The 21,949-nt window shown below is 41.9% G+C and overlaps 1 protein-coding gene across 1 annotated transcript in view; it reads right to left on the bottom strand.

Annotated features, from left to right (window-relative positions):
• PTEN (phosphatase and tensin homolog) overlaps positions 1-21,949 on the bottom strand; it is a 53,337-nt gene that overhangs the window by 17,231 nt on the left and 14,157 nt on the right. Inside the window, exons 2-5 of the mRNA XM_074154515.1 lie at positions 19,453-19,537; positions 15,569-15,613; positions 10,651-10,694; positions 6,373-6,611 (exon numbers count right to left, since the gene is read on the bottom strand). Coding sequence (XP_074010616.1) covers positions 6,373-6,611; positions 10,651-10,694; positions 15,569-15,613; positions 19,453-19,537 — 413 coding nt within the window. The remainder of the gene's footprint in view (positions 1-6,372; positions 6,612-10,650; positions 10,695-15,568; positions 15,614-19,452; positions 19,538-21,949) is intronic.

Here is a 21,949-nt window from a genome sequence, read left to right as displayed (position 1 = left end):
TGCTCTACTAGAGTGGTGGTGACTGATAGACAACCATTTAGCCAATACCTTCTGATCTTCATCATTCCCTTCTTCTAAAAGAGTTCCCCCCACTATGACAAGTTACAGAAGTCAAAACAGGCAGCTTACAGAGAAGAAAAAATAAAACACTAAAGTTTTTGGTCAGAGACAGACTTTTAGACTCAGTTCTGCAATGTCCTATTCCCTAATACCTTTCCCAGGACAACAGTGCATCAGCAGACTACCAAGGAACTGTCAGCCTCATCTACAACAACTCTCACTTCATGTTGCAAAGGCCTCCGTGAAGCTTCTTCTCCCAGTAGACACTTGGGAAATGCTTGTTACAGAAGGACTTGAGGTTGTTTTCTTGACCAATCAGTCATACTTCCTCTTGCACAGTTCCTGCTGGCATGGACTAAACTTTCTCGAGAATCACTTTGCCAGACACACTGATAGCAACAGCAATTTCCACTATACTATTCTGAGCAGCTATATACAAAGTGGGCCCCCTATGCTTGCTTTAAATGAAGAAAATTTGGAACCTAATTAAAGCCAGTTTTCCTTCATCATACATCTGTTGGTCCACCAAAAAGAAAAAAAAAAACCACACACCAGAAAAAGTGCATTCTCTTCTCCCTACATGCAAACAGTTCTTCTGATGCCTCATTTACTTTGAGTCCAGGAAGTCAGCTATATAAAAGTGTGGGGATCCGTCAAATCAGAGAGACATATAACACTGAAATATGGGCCACAAGGGAAGAAAAAGCTCTCAGAACCTGCACTGGAATATCTACTTAAAAATGCTACTGTAATGAATACGTGAATCACATACTGCCCACTGTCCATACAAAGATAACCATGATCAGGCAAAGCTGGAAAAAATCAAAATAAAAATCAACTCTTCCAGTAGAGACATCAAAACCAGAACAAAGTTGCTGGTTACAGACAGTATTTACAGTGAAGCTAAACTAGAGTGAGTGGAAGACAACTTCCTAACACAGCTGGTGAGTGAGCCAACAAGGGAAAGCGCCCTACTGGACCTGCTGCTTCTTAACAGAAGAGGTCTTGTGGGGGATGTAAAGGTTGAAGGTCGTCTTGGGCAGAGTGATCATGAAATCATAGAGTTTTCAATTCTTGCAGAAGCAAGACAGGGAGCCAGCAGAACTGCCACCTTGGACTTCCGTAAGGCAGACCTTGGCCTGTTTAGGAGTATGGTTGAGAGTGTCCTTGGGAGAAAGTCCTTTAGGGCACAGGTGCCCAGGAAGGCTGGTCATACTTCAAGGATGAACTCTCAAAAGCGTAGAAGGCCATCCCCAGGTCCCATAAAACAAGCCTACAGGGAAGAAGACCAGCCTGGCTAAATAGAGGGCTTTGGCTGGACCTCAGGGAGAAAAGGAAAGTTTATGATCTCTAGAAAAGGGGGTTGGTCACTTATGAACAATAGCAAGGTGTAGTGAAGATATGCAGAGGAAAAATTAGAAGGGCAAAAGCCCAAGCAGAACTTAACTTGGCTACCACAGTTAAAGATAACAAGAAGAGGTTTTTTTCAGTGTATCAATAAAAAAAGGAAGGCTAGGGAAAATGTGGGCCCACTGAAGAATGAGGTGGGTGCCTTGGTGGTGGAAGACACAGAGAAGGCGGAGTTGCTGAATGCCTTCTTTGCTTCGGTCGTCACTGCCAAAGCTGCCCCTCAAGAATCCCACACCCTGGAGACAAAGGGGAAGGTCTGGAGAGAGGAAGGCTTTCCCTCTCTTGGGGAGGACTGGGTTAGAGACCACTTGGCCAAACTAGACATGCACAAATCCATAGGCCCTGATGGGATGCACCCATGAGTGCTGAGAGAACCGGCAGGTGTTATTGCTGAGCCACTCTCCATTTTTGAGAGGCCTTGGAAAACAGGAGAAGTGCCTGAGGACTGGAGGAAGGCAAATATCACACCAGTCTACAAAAAGGGCAAGAAGGAAGACCCAGGGAACTACAGGCCAATTAGTCTCACCTCCGTCCCTGGGAAAATAATGGAGCGACTCGTTCTAGATGTCATCTCCAAACACACTGAAGATCAAGAAGTTATTGGAAGTGGTCAACTTGGATTTACCAAGGGTAAATCATGCTTGACCAATCTAATAGCCTTCTATGACGTTATAAATGGATGGCTGGATGAGGGGAGAGCAGCAGATGTCATCTACCTTGACTTCAACAAGGCTTTTGACACTGTCTCCCATAACATCCTCATTAGAAAATTAAGGAAGTGTGGGCTAGATGAGGGGGCAGTGAGGTGGATTGAGAGCTGGCTGTGTGACAGAACTCAGAGGGTTGTAATTAATGGAGCAGGGTCAAGTTGGAGGCCTGTAACCAGCGGTGTCCCCCAGGGGTCAATACTCAGCCCAGTCCTGTTCAACATATTCATCAATGACCTGGACGAGGGGACAGAGTGTACCCTCAGCAAGTTCGCTGATGATACCAAACTGGGAGGGCTGGCCAACACTCCAGAGGGCTGTGCCGCCATCCAGCGTGACCTGGACAGGCTGGAGAGATGGGCAGAGAAGAACCTAATGAGGCTCAACAAGGGCAAATGTAGGGTCCTGCACCTGGGGAGGAAGAACCCCAGGCACCAATATAGCTTAGGGATGGATCTTCTGGAAAGCACTACTGAGGAGAAGGATCTGGGGGTCCTGGTGGACAGCAAACTTTCCATGAGCCAGCAATGTGCCCTTGTTGCCAAGAGGGCCAATGGCATCCTGGGCTGCGTAGGGAAGAGTGTGGCCAGTAGGTTGAGGGAGGTCATTCTCCCCCTCTACTCTGCACTGGTGAGGCCACAACTGGAATACTGCATCCAGTTCTGGGCTCCCCAGTTCCAGAGTGACAGGGAACTACTGCAGAGAGTCCAGCGTGGGGCAACTAAGATGATTAAGGGATTGGAGCATCTCCCTGATGAGGAAAGGCTGAGAGAGCTGGGGCTCTTCAGCCTGGAGAAGAGAAGGCTGAGGGGAGACCTTATCAATGCTTACAAGTACCTAAAGGGTGGGTTGAAGGAGGATGGAGCCGGACTCTTTTCAGTGGTTCCCAGTGACAGGACGAGGGGCAACAGGCACAAGCTGGAACATGGGAAGTTCCATTCAAATATGGGGAAGAACTTCTTTCCGGTGAGGGTGGCAGAACCCTGGAACAGGCTGCCCAGGGAGGGTGTGGAGTCCCCTTCTCTGGAGATCTTCAAGCCCCGCCTGGATGCCGTCCTGAGTGATGTGCTACAGGAAATCCTGCTTTAGCAGGGGAGTTGGACTGGATGATCTCTAGAGGTCCCTTCCAACTCTGAAAATTCCATGATTCCGTGATTCTGTAAACAAGGCTCTCACTATTCCTGTTCACTAAGTTCTTCATTACCTCAAACATGCCAGAGGTACCACCGGGGTGCTGATGAACACCTAACTGACTTTACCCTCAGCACACTAAGATGCAGAAATACTACCCTCGTTTTACAGCAGGGAAACTGAGGCACAACACGCTTCAATGTGTATTTCTAAGTTTTGTAGTATTGTAAGTTTTGATGATCCAGTTCTTATTAGCAGGAGTAATCTACACTGTTTATTCATCACACAGCTCATTCCTATTCAGTATCATGCAGTCTTACCAAAAGCCACGAAGTTTTGATGGGAAACCTTGACGCTGTCTCTGCTCTAGTATTACATCAAAACTATCTTCTCAGCAGTACACGGAATAACAGCTCCATGTACAAAGACAGCAAACTAAGAAGTTATTTGCTCCTGTCAATGAATTAACAGCCAAATTCTAAAAATCCTTATGTGACACTTCAGCTCTCAAGAGCCTTCAAACATGAAGCTCTGCTTATTAGAGGTCTACACACTGTGAAATTAATACTTTATGCAAATATTGCAGGAACACAGAGAGCTCTATACTGGAGTACAGTGAAACTGGCCTGCCAGGATGATCCCCCTGGGCTGCTCCACCAACATACAGAAGGAAGTGATGGAAGATGAGCAGGAAAGGTTGCTGAAGTGGCGTTGCAAGTCACATTTTATTATATTTGGAGAAGATTTCAAATAAGGAGGTTAAATTCCCATTAATGAGGCACAACCATATGAGAAAGCAGTAACTGTGTGTTGGACCTAAGTGTGTCTGTACCACTGACAAGGTCTTAACAGAACGCTCTTGTAGCCATGGACATGATTTCTCTGAAATGAGATCCCCCCATTTCTCCTCAGGAAAAGAACAAGAAACTAAATAGCAGCAACTCATGAAGCAGGCTGTGAGGCCGCCAATATCTGGGCTTAACTACCGTTTTTATGAAAAGGGGCATCCAACAACAGAATCTTCCAGTAGGATATTCAACTTTAACACACACTGTAATGACCACACATCTCCAAACACCACCACAGAAGAGAAACTGAGGAGATGAACAACTCATCCATTCAGGCAAAACAAGCTAGAATAATCCTCTTACTTAGGTTGAAAACACTGAAGAAGTTCACTCATCAACCGCCCATTTGATGCAACACACGGCAGAATGCTGTTTAAAAGGCTATTTAAAACAAACCAGATTTTCTTGAACAGGAGATAGAAAGAACAGACTGTTTTAGTGTTGTGACTAATTGCTGCTGCTGCTGCTTAGGAAAGCTTTTTCATTTAGAACTACACTGATCCAATAGCGTTAAAGCTAAATCAAACCAGGTATCACAACTGATGGGAAGTAGAGAGAAGGCAAAAAACAGGGGCTATGAGAATGAGTAACTGCCCACTGTAGGAGAAGATAAGGTTCGAGACCATTTATGGAACCTGAAGGTACATAAGTCCATGGGACCTGATGAAATCCATCCATGGGTCCTGAGAGAGCTGGCGGATGAAGTTGCTAAGCCGCTTTCCATTCCAGTCGTGGCAGTCTGGTCAAGTTCCTGCTGACTGGAAAAGGGGAAACATAACCCCCATCTTCAAAAAGGGAAAAAAGGAAGACCCAGGGAACTACAGGCCAATCAGTCTCACCTGTGTGCCCGGCAAAATCATGGATCAGATCCTCCTGGAATGTCTGTTAAGGCACATGGAAAATAAGGACAACATGGCTTCACCAAGGGAAAGTCATGCCCGACAAATTTGGTGGCCTTCTGTGATGGTGCTACAGCATTGGTAGATAAGGGGAGAGCAACGCACGTCATCTACCTGGACTTGTGCAAAGCGTTTGACACTGTCCCGCACGACATCCTTGTCTCTAAATTGGAGACACATGGATTTGATGGATGGACCATTCAGTGGATAAGGGACTGTCTGGATGCCTGCACTCAAAGGGTTGCAGTCAACGGCTCAACGTCCAAGTGGAAGCCAGTGATGAGTGGTATTCCTCAGGGGTCAGTACTGGGACCAGTGCTGTTAAACACCTTTGTCGGAAACAAGGACAATGGGATCAAGTGCACCCTCATCAAGTTTGCCGAGGACACCAAGCTGTGTGGTGCAGTCAGCACGCTGGAGGGAAGGGATGCCATCCAGAGGGACCTGGACAGGCTCGAGAGGTGGGACCATGTGAACCTCATGAAGTTCAACCAAGCCAAGGGCAGGGTCCTATACCTGGGTCACTGCAATCCCAGGCACAAATACAGGTTGGGTGGAGAATGGCTGGAGAGCAGCCCTGAGGAGAAGGACTTGGGGATGTTGGTGGATGAGAAGCTCAACATGAGCCAGCAATGCATGCTGGCAGCCCAGAAAGCCAACCGCATCCTGGGCTGCATCAAAAGAAGTGTGACCAGCAGGTCACAGGAGGCGATTCTGCCCCTCTGCTCTTGTGAGACCCCACCTGGAGTACTGTGTCCAGCTCTGGAGTCCTCAGCACAGGAAGGACATGGACCTATTGGAATGGGTCCAGCGGAGGGTCAAAAGGATGATCAGAGCACTGGAGCACCTCTGCTATGAGGACAGGCTGAGAGAGTTGGGGTTGTTCAGCCTGGAGAAGAAAAAGCTCCATGGAGACCTTATAGTGCCCTTCCAATACCTGAAATGGGCTACAGGAGAGATGGGGAGGGACTCTTTATCAGGGAGTGTATCAATAGGACAAGGGGTAACAGTTTTAAACTTAAAGAGGGGAGATTTAGATCAGATATTGGGAAGAAGTTCTTGACTGTGAGGGTGGTGAGACACTGGAACAGGTTGCCCAGAGAAGCTGTGGCTGCCCCATCCCTGGAGGTGTTCAAAGTCCCATCCAGCCTGCCCTTGTGACACCTGGTCTGGTGGGAGGTGTCCCTGCCCAGGGCAGGAACTAAGTGATCTTTAAGGTCTCTTCCAACCCAAACCATTCTATGATTCAAACTGACCTGAAGATGGAAAAATCATAAAGATACAGGTAGGAGAATAGAAGAACAGAAAACAGCTCACCTTCTTGTCTCTGGTCCTTACTTCCCCATAGAAATCTAGGGCTTCTTGAGCCTTTAAAAACTTGCCTCGATGCAACAAATATGCACATATCATTACACCAGTTCGTCCCTTTCCAGCTTTACAGTGGATTGCTGCAACATGATTGTCATCTTCACTTAGCCATTGGTCAAGATCTTCACAAAAAGGTTTGATAAGCTCTAGCTGTGGTGGGTTATGGTCTTCAAAGGGGTACTGTGCAACTGCAATGAGAATTAGTAATTTAGCAAACTCTCAAAAGGAAATAACAGCAAGCTCAACTAGACAGGTCAACTTTGTGACAAGTATGCAAAAAAAATTAACCTTCCAAATACCTCCCCCCCCTTGCATATAGATATATACATCTTTTATTCCAGTGTATTCCAGTGTATATACGCAGCAATGTACTGCTTATTATATGCATTGCAGACATTTCTCTAGTAACACACAAGCAAGCATCCTGCTACATGAAGAGACTACTTCACACCGCTACTGAAACGAGTGGCACAGACTCTGTATGTTACACCCCAAATTTTCTAGAATTTAAGAGTACATTGGCACAAAGAATAACCTTGTGAAAACCCATTACTCTAGCAATGATTAGGCTACCTGCTGAGAGAAAACAGGGCCAGACCTCAGTCACTGTTCAGACAATAGGAATTTTGCTGAAAAATATCTGAGCATGCTTGGGTGCTACATTGGGAACAAACTCTCAGAACTTGCTCAAAGGGGTTTTCTAATATGGCAACTTCCATATTAGAAAATGGCCATCAGAAAAGAAATCTCATGTAAGGCACTCATAATACTTCTAGGTTTTAAAGTCAAACCACCAAAGTTGTCCTTTTTCTTGCATGGATGCACACACTTTTTCCATCTAGAGGTGGAAAGAATTTCAAGCAAGCACGTGGAAAATTAAAGAGGACTCAAGAGAGCAAAAAATAAACAATAAACAGAGAGAAGCACCCAAAGCTCCAACACCTTGGATAAGATGGCAGACAATGCCACGCTGACTGGCAGATTACATAGGGCTGTACTACCTTCATCAGGGGAACAGCGCTTTATAAAGTGCACCCCAATTCTCGATCGACAGACTTGGGATCTTATAAATACAAGTCTGGTTCATTTTAAGATTTTCAGCTAGAACCACCATAGACTTTTCTGGTCTAAATATGACTACATCTCATTTTTGGCAAGTGTTTGTATTAATTCCGTAAGTACTACTCTCTTCTCATACACATCAGGCTCCTTTTGATGAATCCCTAAGGACTTGAAGAACAGAAGTGAGGGATAAAGTCATGGACTTCACTGCAGCACAAGTCCGAAGTCTTCTGGCCACGGACTTGTCCACAAGGACAATTTACAGAATCACAGAATGGTAGAAGTTGGAAGGGACCTTTGGAGATCATCTCATCCAACCCCCCTGCCAAAGGAGGTCCACCCAGAGCAGGTTGCACAGGAATATATCCAGGCGGTTTTGGAATATCTCCAGAGAAAGAGACTCCACACCCTCTCTGGGAAGCCTCTTTCAGGGCTCTGTCACCCTCAAAGTAAAGAAGTCTTTCCTCATGTTGAGATGGAATTTCCTTCGTTCCAGTTTGTGTCTGTTGTCCCTTGTCCTGTCACCAGGCACCACTGAAAAGAGTCTGGCCCCATCCTCTTGACACCTGCCCTTTACATATTGATAAACATTGATGAGGTCCCCTCTCAGTCCTCTCTTCTCCAGGTTAAGCAGACCTAAGTCCCTCAGCCTTTCCTCGTAAGAGAGGTGCTCCAGTCCCCTGATCATCTTTGTAGCCCTCTGCTGGACTCTTTCCAGTAGTTCCCCATCCTTCTTGAACTGGGGAGCCCAGAACTGGATGCGGTGCTCCAGATGTGGCTTTACCCAGGCAGAGTAGAGAGGGACGATGACCTCCCTCAACCTGCTGGCCACACTATTTAATGCACCCCAGGAGACCATTGGCCTTCTTGGCCACAAGGGCACACTGCAGGCTCAATATTCACTCACAGTACAGACCACCCCCTTAATCACCCAGGAGACCAAACAGGTAGGCCCAATAAAGTGAATACTCTTTGTTAAAGCAGCAAAGGTTAATGAATATGAATGTACACTAATAAATTCTTCCACACGAAAGATCCAAAGACTCCCCAGACGATCATTTTATCTGAACTTAGAGATGCCATTTTCTGCAGCAGATGTAAATGTAAAGAGGATTTTACCTAGAAACCCTTAAGAAAAGAAGCTGAATGGGGATGCTGCAGATTCATCCATACAACTTTGAGTCTATCTTAACTACATTCAATAAGGTTCTCATGAAGAGGAGAGACAAAAGTAATCCTGAAAGAATAGCCTGAAAAATCCCACATAGTAACAGCATGCTGAAGATGCTCTCCAAGATCTGGGATCATAGGCAAACCTTGCGATATTTTCTTCAAAGATGGAATGAGGAGCAGATGAAATGCATGCCCTGTGACGGTGCAGAAGGATTAAGCATCAGGAAGCAACCTTAGGAAACAAAGCTGCACAACCTTGAGCTTAGAGGGTGCAGGTCCTCCATGGATTTTGGTTCCTAACACTGGAGCACACAGTATCTGATTACTCTTTCCAAGGCCCTAGACACTGCAAGAAAAATCACATAGAAAAAAAAAAAATAAAAAGGAAAACCTGTGGCAAAGCAGAAGGCAATTTCCAGTACGGAAGTACTTCAGAAATTGCAAAACCCTAGACAGAAAGCTAACATCCAAAGAAAAAGAGCTTTCAACATTTGGTTTTGAATTGCAAGAGCATCCAAGTTGAATAATGAACTACTGTGGTGTTTCATGCTAAGTGTACAAATGAGAAGTTCCCTCTGAAATCATATCTCTTTAGAAGATTTTAAAGTAGAACAGTTGTTCCTCTGCTAAGGGAAGTTCCAAGTCACCAATTTGGTTATCTAAGGTAACTAATTTAGGGATGAAAAGAAAGGCAACACATAGATTCATAGATCGGTCCAGGCCGGAAGGGATCTCCAAAGGTCATCTAGTCCAACCTTTCCACAGTCAGCAGGGACACTACAACAATATTGTCTTATGCAGGGGAGCTGTGAAAGGGGCTGTCACAAACAACATTTTGGGCTGGGATTGACAGTGAAGGGATCTGAGCACCCCCGTAACAGAAAGCATAAATTAAAGCAAGTATATGTTCTGGACATACTAGAAGCACATCCTTTTCATTTACACCTTTTCTCCTCTTACTGAAAGTACTGTTCAAGCTGATCTTAAAATCTTTCTTTCTGGCCTGGATGTATTTATGAGGTTTTAGGATACTGTTGTTCAACACCGTAAGAGCAAATCAGAAGCAAAGATGACTTCAAAATGAAAATTTCCATCCTACATTCAGACATTAAAGCAGCCAATAACGTTTTGGTCATGTTCCAAACACGTTCTTCACAACTCGAGGGATGGTTTGAAATCATAATAATGAAAGAAGTTGTTGACCCTTTGCTATGATGTATATTAGCCAGTAAGGCCAAAATTTATTCACCTCCTGCAATTACGTACACACAAGAACTCCTTATCTACCCAGCCATTCTGAGCTTTGCATGAAGAGGAACTACAAGCTCTAGTACAGCACACAGAGATGTTCCTCTGCACAAAAAGCAAAGGTAAATCAGTATTCATTTATTAACTGGGGAGTTAATACTGACAAAACAGGTACACCAGTTTCTACCCACCAAGGGTCTGATCAAAAGGAGCCCGGAAAAGTTTCCCCACTCACTCTGGTAACTCTGCAAAGCGTCTAAGAACCAACTCAACTCCAAGAGCATCACTTGGGAACTAATTTATTATTTAATTTTTTTAAAGCATCTGAAAGTTTGTTCCAGATCTTCAAAAAGTTGTTTTACATGAACAGTGACAGTGGCTTAAGTGCTCTGCATTTTTATTTTAAGTGATGCTTTCTGAATATAAAAAAAAGACTTCTCTAAGCTTCACATCTAGATTTTACAATAAGTTTGCACACTGAATTTAACAGAAACTTCTATATAACCCATCCTGCAAAAATTTCTGCAATAGAAGACTTCTGCTTGCCTTATTAGACCTTGATCTATTTAACTGCCAGGAACATACTTTTTTGAAAGCATCAAGAATATAGCAAATTCCTCCAATGACTCAAAGCAATCTGACATGTTCCTTGTGCCATTACTACTCATCAGCTCTTACTTTATACTTTCATCCAGAAACACTGAAGTTTAAATAGAAGAACAAACACTAGACAGAAAAACGTACCTCTGCAGTTAAATTTGGCGGTGTCATAATGTCTTTCAGCACATCTAGGGAAGAGAAATAGAGAAGAGTTCAAGACAAGTCTCTAAGGCATTCCCAGTATCTCTCACACCTTGGAACACACAGATCAACATATGGAAAAATCATGTATATCCATCGCCTTTATGATTTAAAACTATAGCTAGAGGTTACACAGAGAAAAACTGTTGTATTGAAGATATATAAAGTTGCTCACTAAAACATCAGCTATTTTTCTGAAAAACAATTACTTACCCTATGGTAATTGTGGTCCATCAGTATGTTCCAGTCAGTGCAACTCTCAATGGAGATTCACACAAGTAATGCAATACACTACTGCTCATTAACATTGTAGTATTAGCCGCTCGAGCAGCTTTATGCTCCCACACAAACACACAAAGAGCAGAGGACTATGACCTTCATCCAATTGACTCTGAACTCAAAACACATGTCAGGACCCCTGAACAACAACATGGGCACTAGGGGTGACAGGGATCACAAGGACATTTCAAAGACCCTTGGCTATGCAACCTAAGCAAACATTCTTTCTCCAATTACAGGACTACAACAAGACCACCACAGGCAACTGAAAGCACCACTGAATATCATAACAGAGATCGCTTGCATCGAGTGATCAAGAAACTGTGATACTGCTCTCCACCTTGGCATTTGTCCTTGAAATTAAGTGAACTCAAACAAAACCAAAAGGCCAATCAGCCAGTTTTCCCCTCAGAGACCCTGGAAAATGGCACACTTCTGAAGTCTTTGGAGTTGCATTGATGTCTATCCAACCACTCTGTAGGAGTAGCTAGCTAGTAGCACAGCAAACCACACTGTATTCATCTTGCAGGACCACTTCCTAGGGACAAACATCAGCAACCAGATGCAACAATCTAGTCAGTAGGGCTCTAATACACCCAAAATGGCATGCTGTAAAGGAAACAAGCTAGATCAGATGTTGGGGGTAAGCGGAAAGATGGCAAGAAGTGGAAGCCCTCTGTAATCTTCCTTGGAGTTGCTCTCTGCAGGCAAAATGATGTGGCCTTACACAATGCAAGTCAAAATACAGTTCAGAAGGAAAACGAGAACAATCAAAGCCTCAAAACAGGACTCCAGGTTGACTGGGAGTCATTTCAGTAGACAACACATCTAGATCTTCTGTTCTGATTATAACCTGTATTCTTCATAGGGTTCAAATACCCACACCAGTTTCAGGACCGGTATGAACGTATCTTTCCTTAATAGGTATGTTACTACTGCAGCGCTTGGAGCCGAAGGGAGCTTACTTGACACTTTCAGACACGTAAACTCTTCGGCTCCTACTGGTATGATTGTTGCATGTATCTGGAGTCTCACAAGTGCTGCATTGAGCTTTGGCCATGAGACTCATACCCCAGGGACAGAGGCAGGTCTGCTGGGGTTGCACATGCACTCAGAGCTTCCCTTTCTCTGAATTCCAGAGCCTTCTCGACTCTAGTCTCCACTAGGGTAAAGTCTGGCAGTTTTGACAGCTCTGATTACATTGCTGATGCTTTCTCTGGGTCAGAAGCGATACAGAGCAGGTTAAGCTGGCAAGTGAGACTCAAAAAAACCATTATCTGCACTCAAGGCTTTGAGCAGAAAGGTTAGACACAGTATGTATGCTCAGCCATGCTGGGCAAAGCTGCTAGGAGGCAAAGCAGTTAAACAAGCATCTTATCTGAGAAAGTTTCCTTCTTCCTTTTAAAGAATTACCAAATTCAAAGGGGTAGTAAGAGATTCAAGTCTTCAAAACAAATGAAAAAATCCACATATGGGCAAAAGAGCCTTCAAATGTTGAAGTTGAGAGTATCAAATAGAACACCATAAGGGATAAATAAATAGTTGTATTGATACCAAGGATAGAAAGTCAACACGGAACGTAGCCATGTCACTCTTTATGCCCTCTTATGGGAGATGCACACAACAAATCCAGAGCTCCAGACTCGTCTGTACAAAACATACACATTTTCCATGTAAAGAAACGGGAGTATCTGCAGCAGACATCCCACCAGCACACACTTTGGGGGATGCTTCTGTTCCTTAGCATTTCAAATGCATTTGGGTTTTTTCATACACTATCAGACCTGTAATACAGTCAGATCTCCTGAGGAAACTTGAACTTTTTTTTGGATTTTGGGGGTGGGGAGTGGGCGGAGTGGTTCTTGTAATCCTCCTTATGATTAAAGTGAGTTTAAAGTAACCCAGATCCTAAGTCCTGCCAGCCAGGTACCCTTCTGATCAAAATCACGATCCCACTGATGACAGGACTATAGGCTACTGAAAAGATGGCAGCCTATGCCAAAGCCCAACCCCACGTACACAGAGGTACAGAAAGTATGCACATAAAATCCACGTTGCTCATTACAGCTCCTTCCTTTAATTATCTGCCTGTAGAACAGTTAGAAGAAATATACTGGAGAAGATGGAGATCATTACAATAGGGGAGGTAACAATTAGGAAGTATGTGAAGTTAGGAGATGAAAGCAAAAGAACATGTTAAAATAAAGAACACTGAAAGGAGCACGTGAGAAAACCACAAAAACAAAAAAAGAAATTGAATGCTCAAACATTTACTGGGAAGTCAAAAGCCAAGATGCAAGGATGAGGCATAACTGACGTCATTTAAGCATCCTTTCATAAAAATCTCTCTAAATCCTTTTAAATAAAACTGCTCAACTTCATTATAAACTTCATATAACAGCTACCTTCAGGGAACTCAAACCCCATGACAGTGTCTGAAATAATTCTGAATATAATCACATAACTCCTCTGAACTCCCACCTCTTTCTTTTAAACACAGACAATAGGCTGATTATTTACAAAGGATCAGCTTAATCTAAAGAGATGTTGTTCTCCAAAATATCTGAAGGCTGATTTCTTCCCATCTCAAGACCAAACATTGCAACAATTCACCTAACGGCATTTACTTAACACGTGTGTAAGTTTTCCTGCATAAAGCGATAACCTGGCCTCTCTAGCCAGAGAGTTTAAAAGCTATGCTTTCCAAGCAGTGCAGGCATCACTTGAATCTTCATTTGCAACTGATGCATGTTTTGGGGAAGGAAAAAAAAAATAAAAAAAAAAAAAATCACACGCTTTAAAAGGATGTTTCATCCTGTAAAAGTTTTCATCTGAGGGTAAATATAGTAATTTTAGGAAGTTTCACTTGTGATTGTTTTGAAATCACAACAAGGAAAAGCAATGGGGGGGGCTTTTGCACCAAAAAGTTAAAATTTTTCTATGAAGCACTTGAAGACTTTGGCACACCTGGACAAGTTCTTTCTGTAGCTGAAAACACACGCATCAGCAATGTAAATGTCAAAAGCCTTTGTCTCATCACATCACTCTTCTCACTTTAAAACTTTAAAGTTGTTTCTGTGTAGGGTTGGGGGATTGGTTTTGGCTTTTTTCTAAAGTAAAATGAGGTTGCTAGCACACAGCAAAGTGGAAACTTTTCAAACACCACCTCCCTGAGGAGCTAATTGTTAAGATGCACAAAAGTCTTACTAAACACTTACTTTCTGACCAAGCCTTGAAGTTTACACACAGCAACCTATTGTTTTTACCTGTCACCTCTCAAAACAAGCAGCTCAGTATCAGGCGGCTCAGCAAACCCTGATCTTGTACGTGATAGCAGAGCCATACTTCAACAGAAGGCGACGGCTGAACTCAGCCCCAAGGAGCAGGAGGAAATTCAGTTATCTGCCCTGTTCTGCTTTGCTCCTCAAACCAAGCAAAAGCTGCCAGGAGGCTTCAGGGGAGGTCTAATAAAAACACGGTGGTTAGATTTTACTTGATACAGATCTCTAGTGCTGAGCTACACAAGACTTCAAAAGAAGACCCAGAAAGTCACCTCTTTAGAGAGCTGGCTCCTACACGCAGAAGGAGCTATCAGCTACTCTAGGAAGCACCACACTTTCCAGCCGTAAGTGCAACGAAGACAGCATTTATTAAACGGCTAACATTCTGGAGAGCTTTTAAGTTGGAGAAAATAATTTTTTTACTGAATTCTATGAAAGCTGTTTAATTAGCCTATTTTAATACATATTTTGCTTACATCTCTTTTTCTGTCGCATCCTACCCCAGGCTTTACAGACAACTTCAATAACCAGCATACAATTTCTCAGCTTCTAGTATCATTTCACATCACTTTAAAAAAAGAAAAAAAAAAAGCCTTGACAGCTCAGAGAATCAATAAATCATCAACTTAAGTTTCTGGAAAAAAATGAGGGGTAGGAAAACCATGACCTACTTCTCAACATCAGCTGACATCACCAAATCATTTATACAAATGAAATTAGCCTAAACTAATGTATAAAGATGATCAAGGAACAAAGAAAATCCCTTTTGTAACAACAGCTTTCTGCATAACTAAATTTTCCAGAGGAAAACATTACATTTGCAAAAGTGAGTAACCACAACAATACCAACTGCTGCAATAGCTTTTTCAGAATACTAAACAGGGACAGTCAATAAGAGTGGGGAAGTGACCATAACCTGGGTTACAATACAGTTCAATTAAAAAAAGAAAAAACCAGGAAAATATTAATTTGGCAATTTCTGCACTGTGGACATCAATACATTAATAGAAAGCCTGCTGTGAATTACTTTTCACTTTTTAATCACATGGTACAAGCTCCAGATGGGCTAGATGCCAAGTCATTTAAAAGCATTCAAGTAATATGAATATACACCAGCATTTTATTTAACCTCACTCAGTTCCACTAAATGAAGTAACAGTGCTCTCAATCAGGCTTAATTGCTTTAAGAAATGTGCAAAACATCTCTAGCTCTGCTTCAGTACAGCAACAAGCCACTTTCACTCATAAGCTATTTTTAGAACTCATTACTTTGGAAAATACATCTATAAGAGCATACTTACAGATTGTATATCTTGTAATGGTTTTTATGCTTTGAATCCAAAAACCTGAAATAGAAAAAAAAAGGCATTCATTAATATACATTGCAATAATGTTGACCTTAATTTGCAGCATCGTTAAAGCAGCATCCAGCATGTGCAGTTCTGCATTCCAAGTCCCAGCTGGCCCTGCAGTGCCTCAAAGTCAAGGAGGCAGTATGTTGCAAACCCCATCCATACAAATAACCCAGGAGTATGAATAAACCCACTTATGCAACTGAGGAGACCAAGAGCTGACCTGCAACTAAATATTTATTGTACGGACCAACCCGCACTGATTTTTAAGATATCTGAACATCAATATTAAGCTGAGGAAGGGTTGTTCATTTTTAAAGCAGAAAGCATAGATTACACTTGGTATCTGTAAACACCTACTTTCAATTTAATCACCTATGCAAAAGTATTTTGATACTGTGGTGTTTCCAATGAAAAAAAGCAGTTAAACTAACTTTCATATTCTAGCCAGAATCATTTAGTTTAATTTGCCACTGAAGTCGAAGGACAGTGCCCGATGATACTCTGGGTTCAGAAAGGAGGAGGAAGACTACTATACTTTTTCACACTCATTTCATTTTCATGCTCACTTTGTAACAAAAACTTCCCATACAAGCCTCAGAGCACCAAACTGCAAATATGATTCATCAAAATTGCCATGATTATATATGATGTGTCACCTGGCAATGTTCAAGAAGAAATAACATACAAATGTTTACACTTAACTTCATCAACAGTGTGTATCTGCACATCAGCCAGAAGGAATTTAATAAGCCATGACAGAACATGCTGTTTAAACTGAAAAGAAACACTAGCTGCTAATATCCTGGAAAGCTCAAGCGAAAACAAGCTCTGGTTATCAGTCATAATATTCCAGAAGAACCTAGAGGAACTCTGTGGTTAAACCAATGCGTTAAAATAAGAACAGATGTGAATGCTACTTGTGCAGCATTGAGTGTGAGATTCCAGTTTCATCCGCAAAAATATTTCATGACTCCCACTGGTACCTCTGTTGGCAGACTTCAGGAGATTAAGGAACATGGTGGACATGGCAATTTGTTCAGGAGATGTCCCCCACTCATTTAAAACATGTTGGAGAGCAAGGAGAGCTGACTCTGCTTCTGCCAGTATTATCCAAAACCTCAAGAAGCATGAGCCACAGGAGACAGAGAGCAGTCCAGGTCATACTTCTCATACAGTATCAGCACTAAATTTGTCAGGATACCAGCTATTCAGAAAAAGCCCACTGGCATATCCTGGCTCAATACCAATCGCTCTGGAGCTCAAACACATTCAATTCCTGCATAAAAAGCTCTTGGAAAAAACACATCTACAATAAAGAAACAACAGGAGCAGCTGCGGACCTGCTGACTGCAACATGCAGAATGCTGCATGGTTACATTTTGTGCCTTATTATTGTTTAAAAATAAGGGGCAACAAACATAACAGTACTTTAGCATCCAGTTCCCTACAGCCACATAATTTATACCTCTCCGTATCTTAATTTGGTTGATTACTCTTTTAGGTGATCACTACTCCTTTTGATCAGTGTTTACGGACAACTTAATAATTACATAGACATTCCCTTTCAAGAGTCTAATTTGCACAAAACTACATACCTAACCAATAAAACATTTTCCTTCATACAGAAGCAAGTGAAATCAATGTTGTGAATGGAAGAAGGCCTCCAAAGACTACTGCCTATTATTATTTATTTGGATTACTCCCATGTTATTTACTCCAACTCCAGCCTTTTCCCCTATCCAACAACTTCTGAAGGTGGAGTCCATCAGGGACCACGTATTTCACACAGCAGATGCAATGCCCACATCAACTTATTAACTGGTGGCTCTGCTGATAAAGAAAGATGGCTAAATAGCTTGAGTTTGTGGGACAGCAAAAGCTTTTTCTTGAGTGCAAGCTGTGTGCAATGATATAATCAGAAAACACAGCTTCACACTTCTGTTAACAAATCTAGCAGAGACATACAGACTCTGCAGGAGTATTTACGGATTGCTATGCTTAACCTCACTGATGGAAAAGCAACTTCTCACTACCGCACGCTAGAACACGGTCACTTCTGCAAGCCTGGTCACCCCATTCGTGGATAGCAAGCTTCATTGCGATGGTTAGCTTATACAAAAACTGAATCCCCTCGAACTCATCAGAAGCGAACTGGAGCTGTGTAGAAAGTTGCTGACTTCAGATGACTGATTCTCAGTTGAGGGTTACAAATCTTCCCGTTTTGGGAACCAAGGAGCCATCTCAACTAATTTCTGTACAAACCTGGAAGCAAACGATTGCCAGTGAAATTCAAGCAGCGCTAATTCTGCCTGCGAACAATTACGAATAACTTTCTGTGGCATTTTCAACCTGGGAGCAGGCCTTCTTGCCCAGATCACAGAATAGCAGGGGTTAGAAGGGACCCTCCGAGATCATCTCATCCAGCCCCCCTGCCAAAGCAGAATCACCCAGAGCAGGTTGCACAGGAACGCATCCAGGCAGGTTTTGAATCTCTCCAGAGAAGGAGACTCCACCACCTCCCCGCGCAGCCTGTTCCAGGGCTCTGCCACCTTTAAAGTAAAGTTTTTCTGCATGTTGAGATACAACTTCCTGGATTCCAGTTTGTGCCCATTGCCCCTTGTCCTGTCACTGGGCATCACTGAAAAGAGGCTGACCCCATCTTCTTGACGCCCACCCTTTAAACATTGATGAGGTCCCCCCTCAGTCTTCTCTTCTCCAGGCTAAACAGACCCAGGTCTCTCAGCCTTTCCTCATGAGAGATGTGCTCCATATTGATCATCTTTGTAGCCCTCCGCTGGACTCTATCCTGTAGTTCCTTGTCTTTCTTGAACTGGTGAGCCCAGAACTGGACACAGTGCTCCAGATACACCTACTTCTAACTTCACTGCGTAACCACGCCCCTTACTGCATTATCCCCCCATTCCCAAACATCAAATCTCTTGGAGAGCTACTGAACTTCTGACCTCAAATGCCCAAAATCTCAAAAGCATCACACATGACCTAAAAAAATCAATTTTAGGATCCTGAAACCACTAAAATTTGGCAGCTTCTGCCAAGTATTTAGTTTTAATGCAAGTTCTTACACTACGTTCTCCATTTACAAATTACAATGCTTCTAAAACACCAAGTACACCTTTCCACAGTTGTACCCAGCAGTTCAGAATAGATGACAAAAATGACAAGCTGCAGGGGTTTTGTTGGGGTTTTTTTGGGGGTGTATGTTTTGCCATTTGGGTTTTTTTTGTTTTTTGTTGTGGGTTTGTTTTGTTTTTACAAAATGTGCTATAAAGCATCACCAGCAGTAACAAATTTTAGCTGATTCTTCTCCTCATCCACAATTATTGAACACAGCCAGATGTAAAAGCTTTTAGATAAAGTCACCTGTATTTACTATTTTAAATCAAAATTAACTTATCAAGCACTTCATTTATCAATTGAAGAAAGGATATGGGCAAACATATTCTGAAATGCCATCAGCTACCCGAGGAAACTCTCAACACCATGAACAAAGGCACAGACTGACATCTTTCTAAATGCAAAGAACCTCTTTTTACTCCAGCACAATTCACTGGAGCCAATTTTCACAGTAAAAAGCGGATTTCATGTACTTGAGATCAACCCAGAACAGCAGCCTGGCCTAAAATTCTTGAAAATATCAATTTTATTGTTTCCAACATTTTTCAGGAAAGTAAGGCAACATTGAAGAGATGCAAAAATCTTGCCAGTCTATGAGTCAGTCCATCCTTTCCTCAGGACAACATAAGTGAGGGCAGAAAAGGATACTTAGGATTTACAAGAGTAAGTTAAGGAAAAGAAAAATCAAGCCTTACCTTACGACATCATCAATGTTGTTCCGGTATACTCCTTCAAGCCTCTCCGCAGGAAAACCCATAGCAATTATGTTTGGATAAATATCTGAATATGCAAGTTACGGAAACATCTGTAAAGCATGTAAAATTTCTACAATACCATTAAGTGGACATTAATCAAGTATTTAACTGTACCTAAGTCAGAGCAACAACTCCAACCGACTCCCATATGGGAACAATTCAGCTTCATACAGGCAGTAATAGGGGGGTCTCTTCCAAAAATAAAAAAAAAAATAAAAAAAAAAAAAAGAGAAAAAGGTTTGGGCATGAAAAAAAAAAAACAGGAAGGAAACTTTTGAAAACACAATACTTTGACCACAGTCACTATTAAGGAAATCTCCTTACATCTTGAACAGGTAACTTATTATTAAAACTTATTAGAAGTCCATGCTGTTAAGCAGCTGATGGTTAACATCCATTAAGAAGGCAATCCACTAAAAAAGCAGAGTCAAGTAATCCACTTCTATCATCCACCATCTCATGGGAATCACATAGATGCTACACATTGGTCTTTCTCTACAGTTTTGAGTAGCATATAAAATCCAACAGGAAACTATTAAAATAGTCTTGTGTGACTAAACTGCAAGATGTTGCAAATTAAAACCCATGTTCAAGTCCCCAGTGATCCCAAAACAGGTATAGCCACACAAAACAACAAAACAAACAAAAAAGCACATTTTAGGCATGCAAGCCCTTGCAAGGCCACATAAACAATAACATTTATATCACTTTCCATGATTTCTAGGTAACAGACCATTATAGCAGCTGCTAAGGTAGCTCTGAATGCCTAAATGTAAGATATTGCAATAGATAAGAATGTACCTATTTGAAAAGAATTATAGATCTTGTTTATGAAAAAAAAACACCAATCTTGTACTTCTGGAAGAATAGTCATTTCTTATTCTGAACTACCTGTAACTCATTTGCCAAAAGCAACCCGAGATAAACAATTTAGGAAAAGTACCTCTTAGAAAAAACAATTTAGCACTAAGGAAAAAGGCCAAATAAGAAAACAGTAAGTTTACATCTAGAGATGATGTAGTAAAGAGTTCATAAGAAAGTGCTAGAAAATTACTGGCATTTTTTTTCCTGGTGATGTAATGATTTAAGTTATTTTTTTTTTTAAACAGAACTCAAGAAAATATTCCCAAGTTTTAAACATTAGTAGAAATGATAATGTAGTGAAGAAGCTTCATTGAAAAGCAAAACAGAAATGGAACTAGCAGCTCAAACCCAGACCATACCCTACCACATTAACATACTCCTCCAACTCATTTTAGACCAAGTAAGAACAAACATGATGTGTTTTAAGTTGGCCCTGCTTTAAACAAGGGGGCTGAAACAGGTGATTTCCATAGGTCCCTTTCAACCTAAATTATTCCATAACTGTAAGAATCATTTTTATTTTCATGGTTAAAATATAGCAAAGCTCCAAAGAGTAATCATCAGAACGGAGAACACTGCAGCAGCTTCCAAGATAATAATATTAGAGTTACTTGTACACAAAGAAAGGCCTGAAGTAGGATAAAACCTACTTTATTCCATCCTTGCAGAATTCCCACAATTAAGTACTCATAGGGAAGAGCATGGACCAAGTTCTGCATTCACACAGTTAACTACAACACTTAAGAAAATTAAGAACTGAATACAATGAAATAATTTTTTCTACTAAGAAAAAAGAATTAGCATTTACTATGTTGTAATCCAAGTATTAATAGACATTGGTCTGCTTGGACTATTCAAGAGATGATTTATGCAGACAATGAGAAAAATATGAAAGCTTTTGAGAAATCCACATAAATAGCTGTACCTGCCCTAAATATAGACACTGAAAGGGGTTCACAACTCATTTCCAATTTATTCTGTACTTGCCCAAACCCTAGAAAAAGCTTATCTTGGGGAAAAAAAAAAACCCAAACAAACAAAAAACCAAACATTAAGTTGCTTAACTTCCACAACTGTAGATACTATCAAATCACATAAATCTTAACCTTTGAACTTCACTCTGAACATATTTTACTCCACAAGCAGTCCACACCTCTTTGTTAAATTAACAAAAGGCTCTATCTACTTAGCAACTTATTTACTATTTTATCAGTTACTACTTGCCGTAAGGAGAAGAAATTGGCTATGTCACATGCACCTGCTCTGTGCCTATTAGCAGCGAGTGACCTGACTTTCAGCCAGCACACCCCATCACTCCCTCCCGATTTCAACCCACTGCAGTTCTAGCATTTACACTCAAAACCACCTCCTTTTGTGTCCTGCTCTGAGCAGCAGACCTATAGATATTCCCATAGCAAAATAATCCAGTATATTGGCATGCTTTCCACAGCACTTCTCTGCAGAAGACAAGCATTCATGCTAGCGACAGGGGTAAAATAAGTTCATTTTGACACACCACATCAAAACAAAACTCAGTTTCAACTATAGTATCACCCATGAGGCAGATGCCCAA

Source organism: Numenius arquata, chromosome 10 (assembly GCF_964106895.1).
Source record: "Numenius arquata chromosome 10, bNumArq3.hap1.1, whole genome shotgun sequence".
In the NCBI taxonomy this organism is placed as follows: domain Eukaryota; kingdom Metazoa; phylum Chordata; class Aves; order Charadriiformes; family Scolopacidae; genus Numenius; species Numenius arquata.
This window is presented reverse-complemented; position numbering and strand designations above follow the sequence as displayed.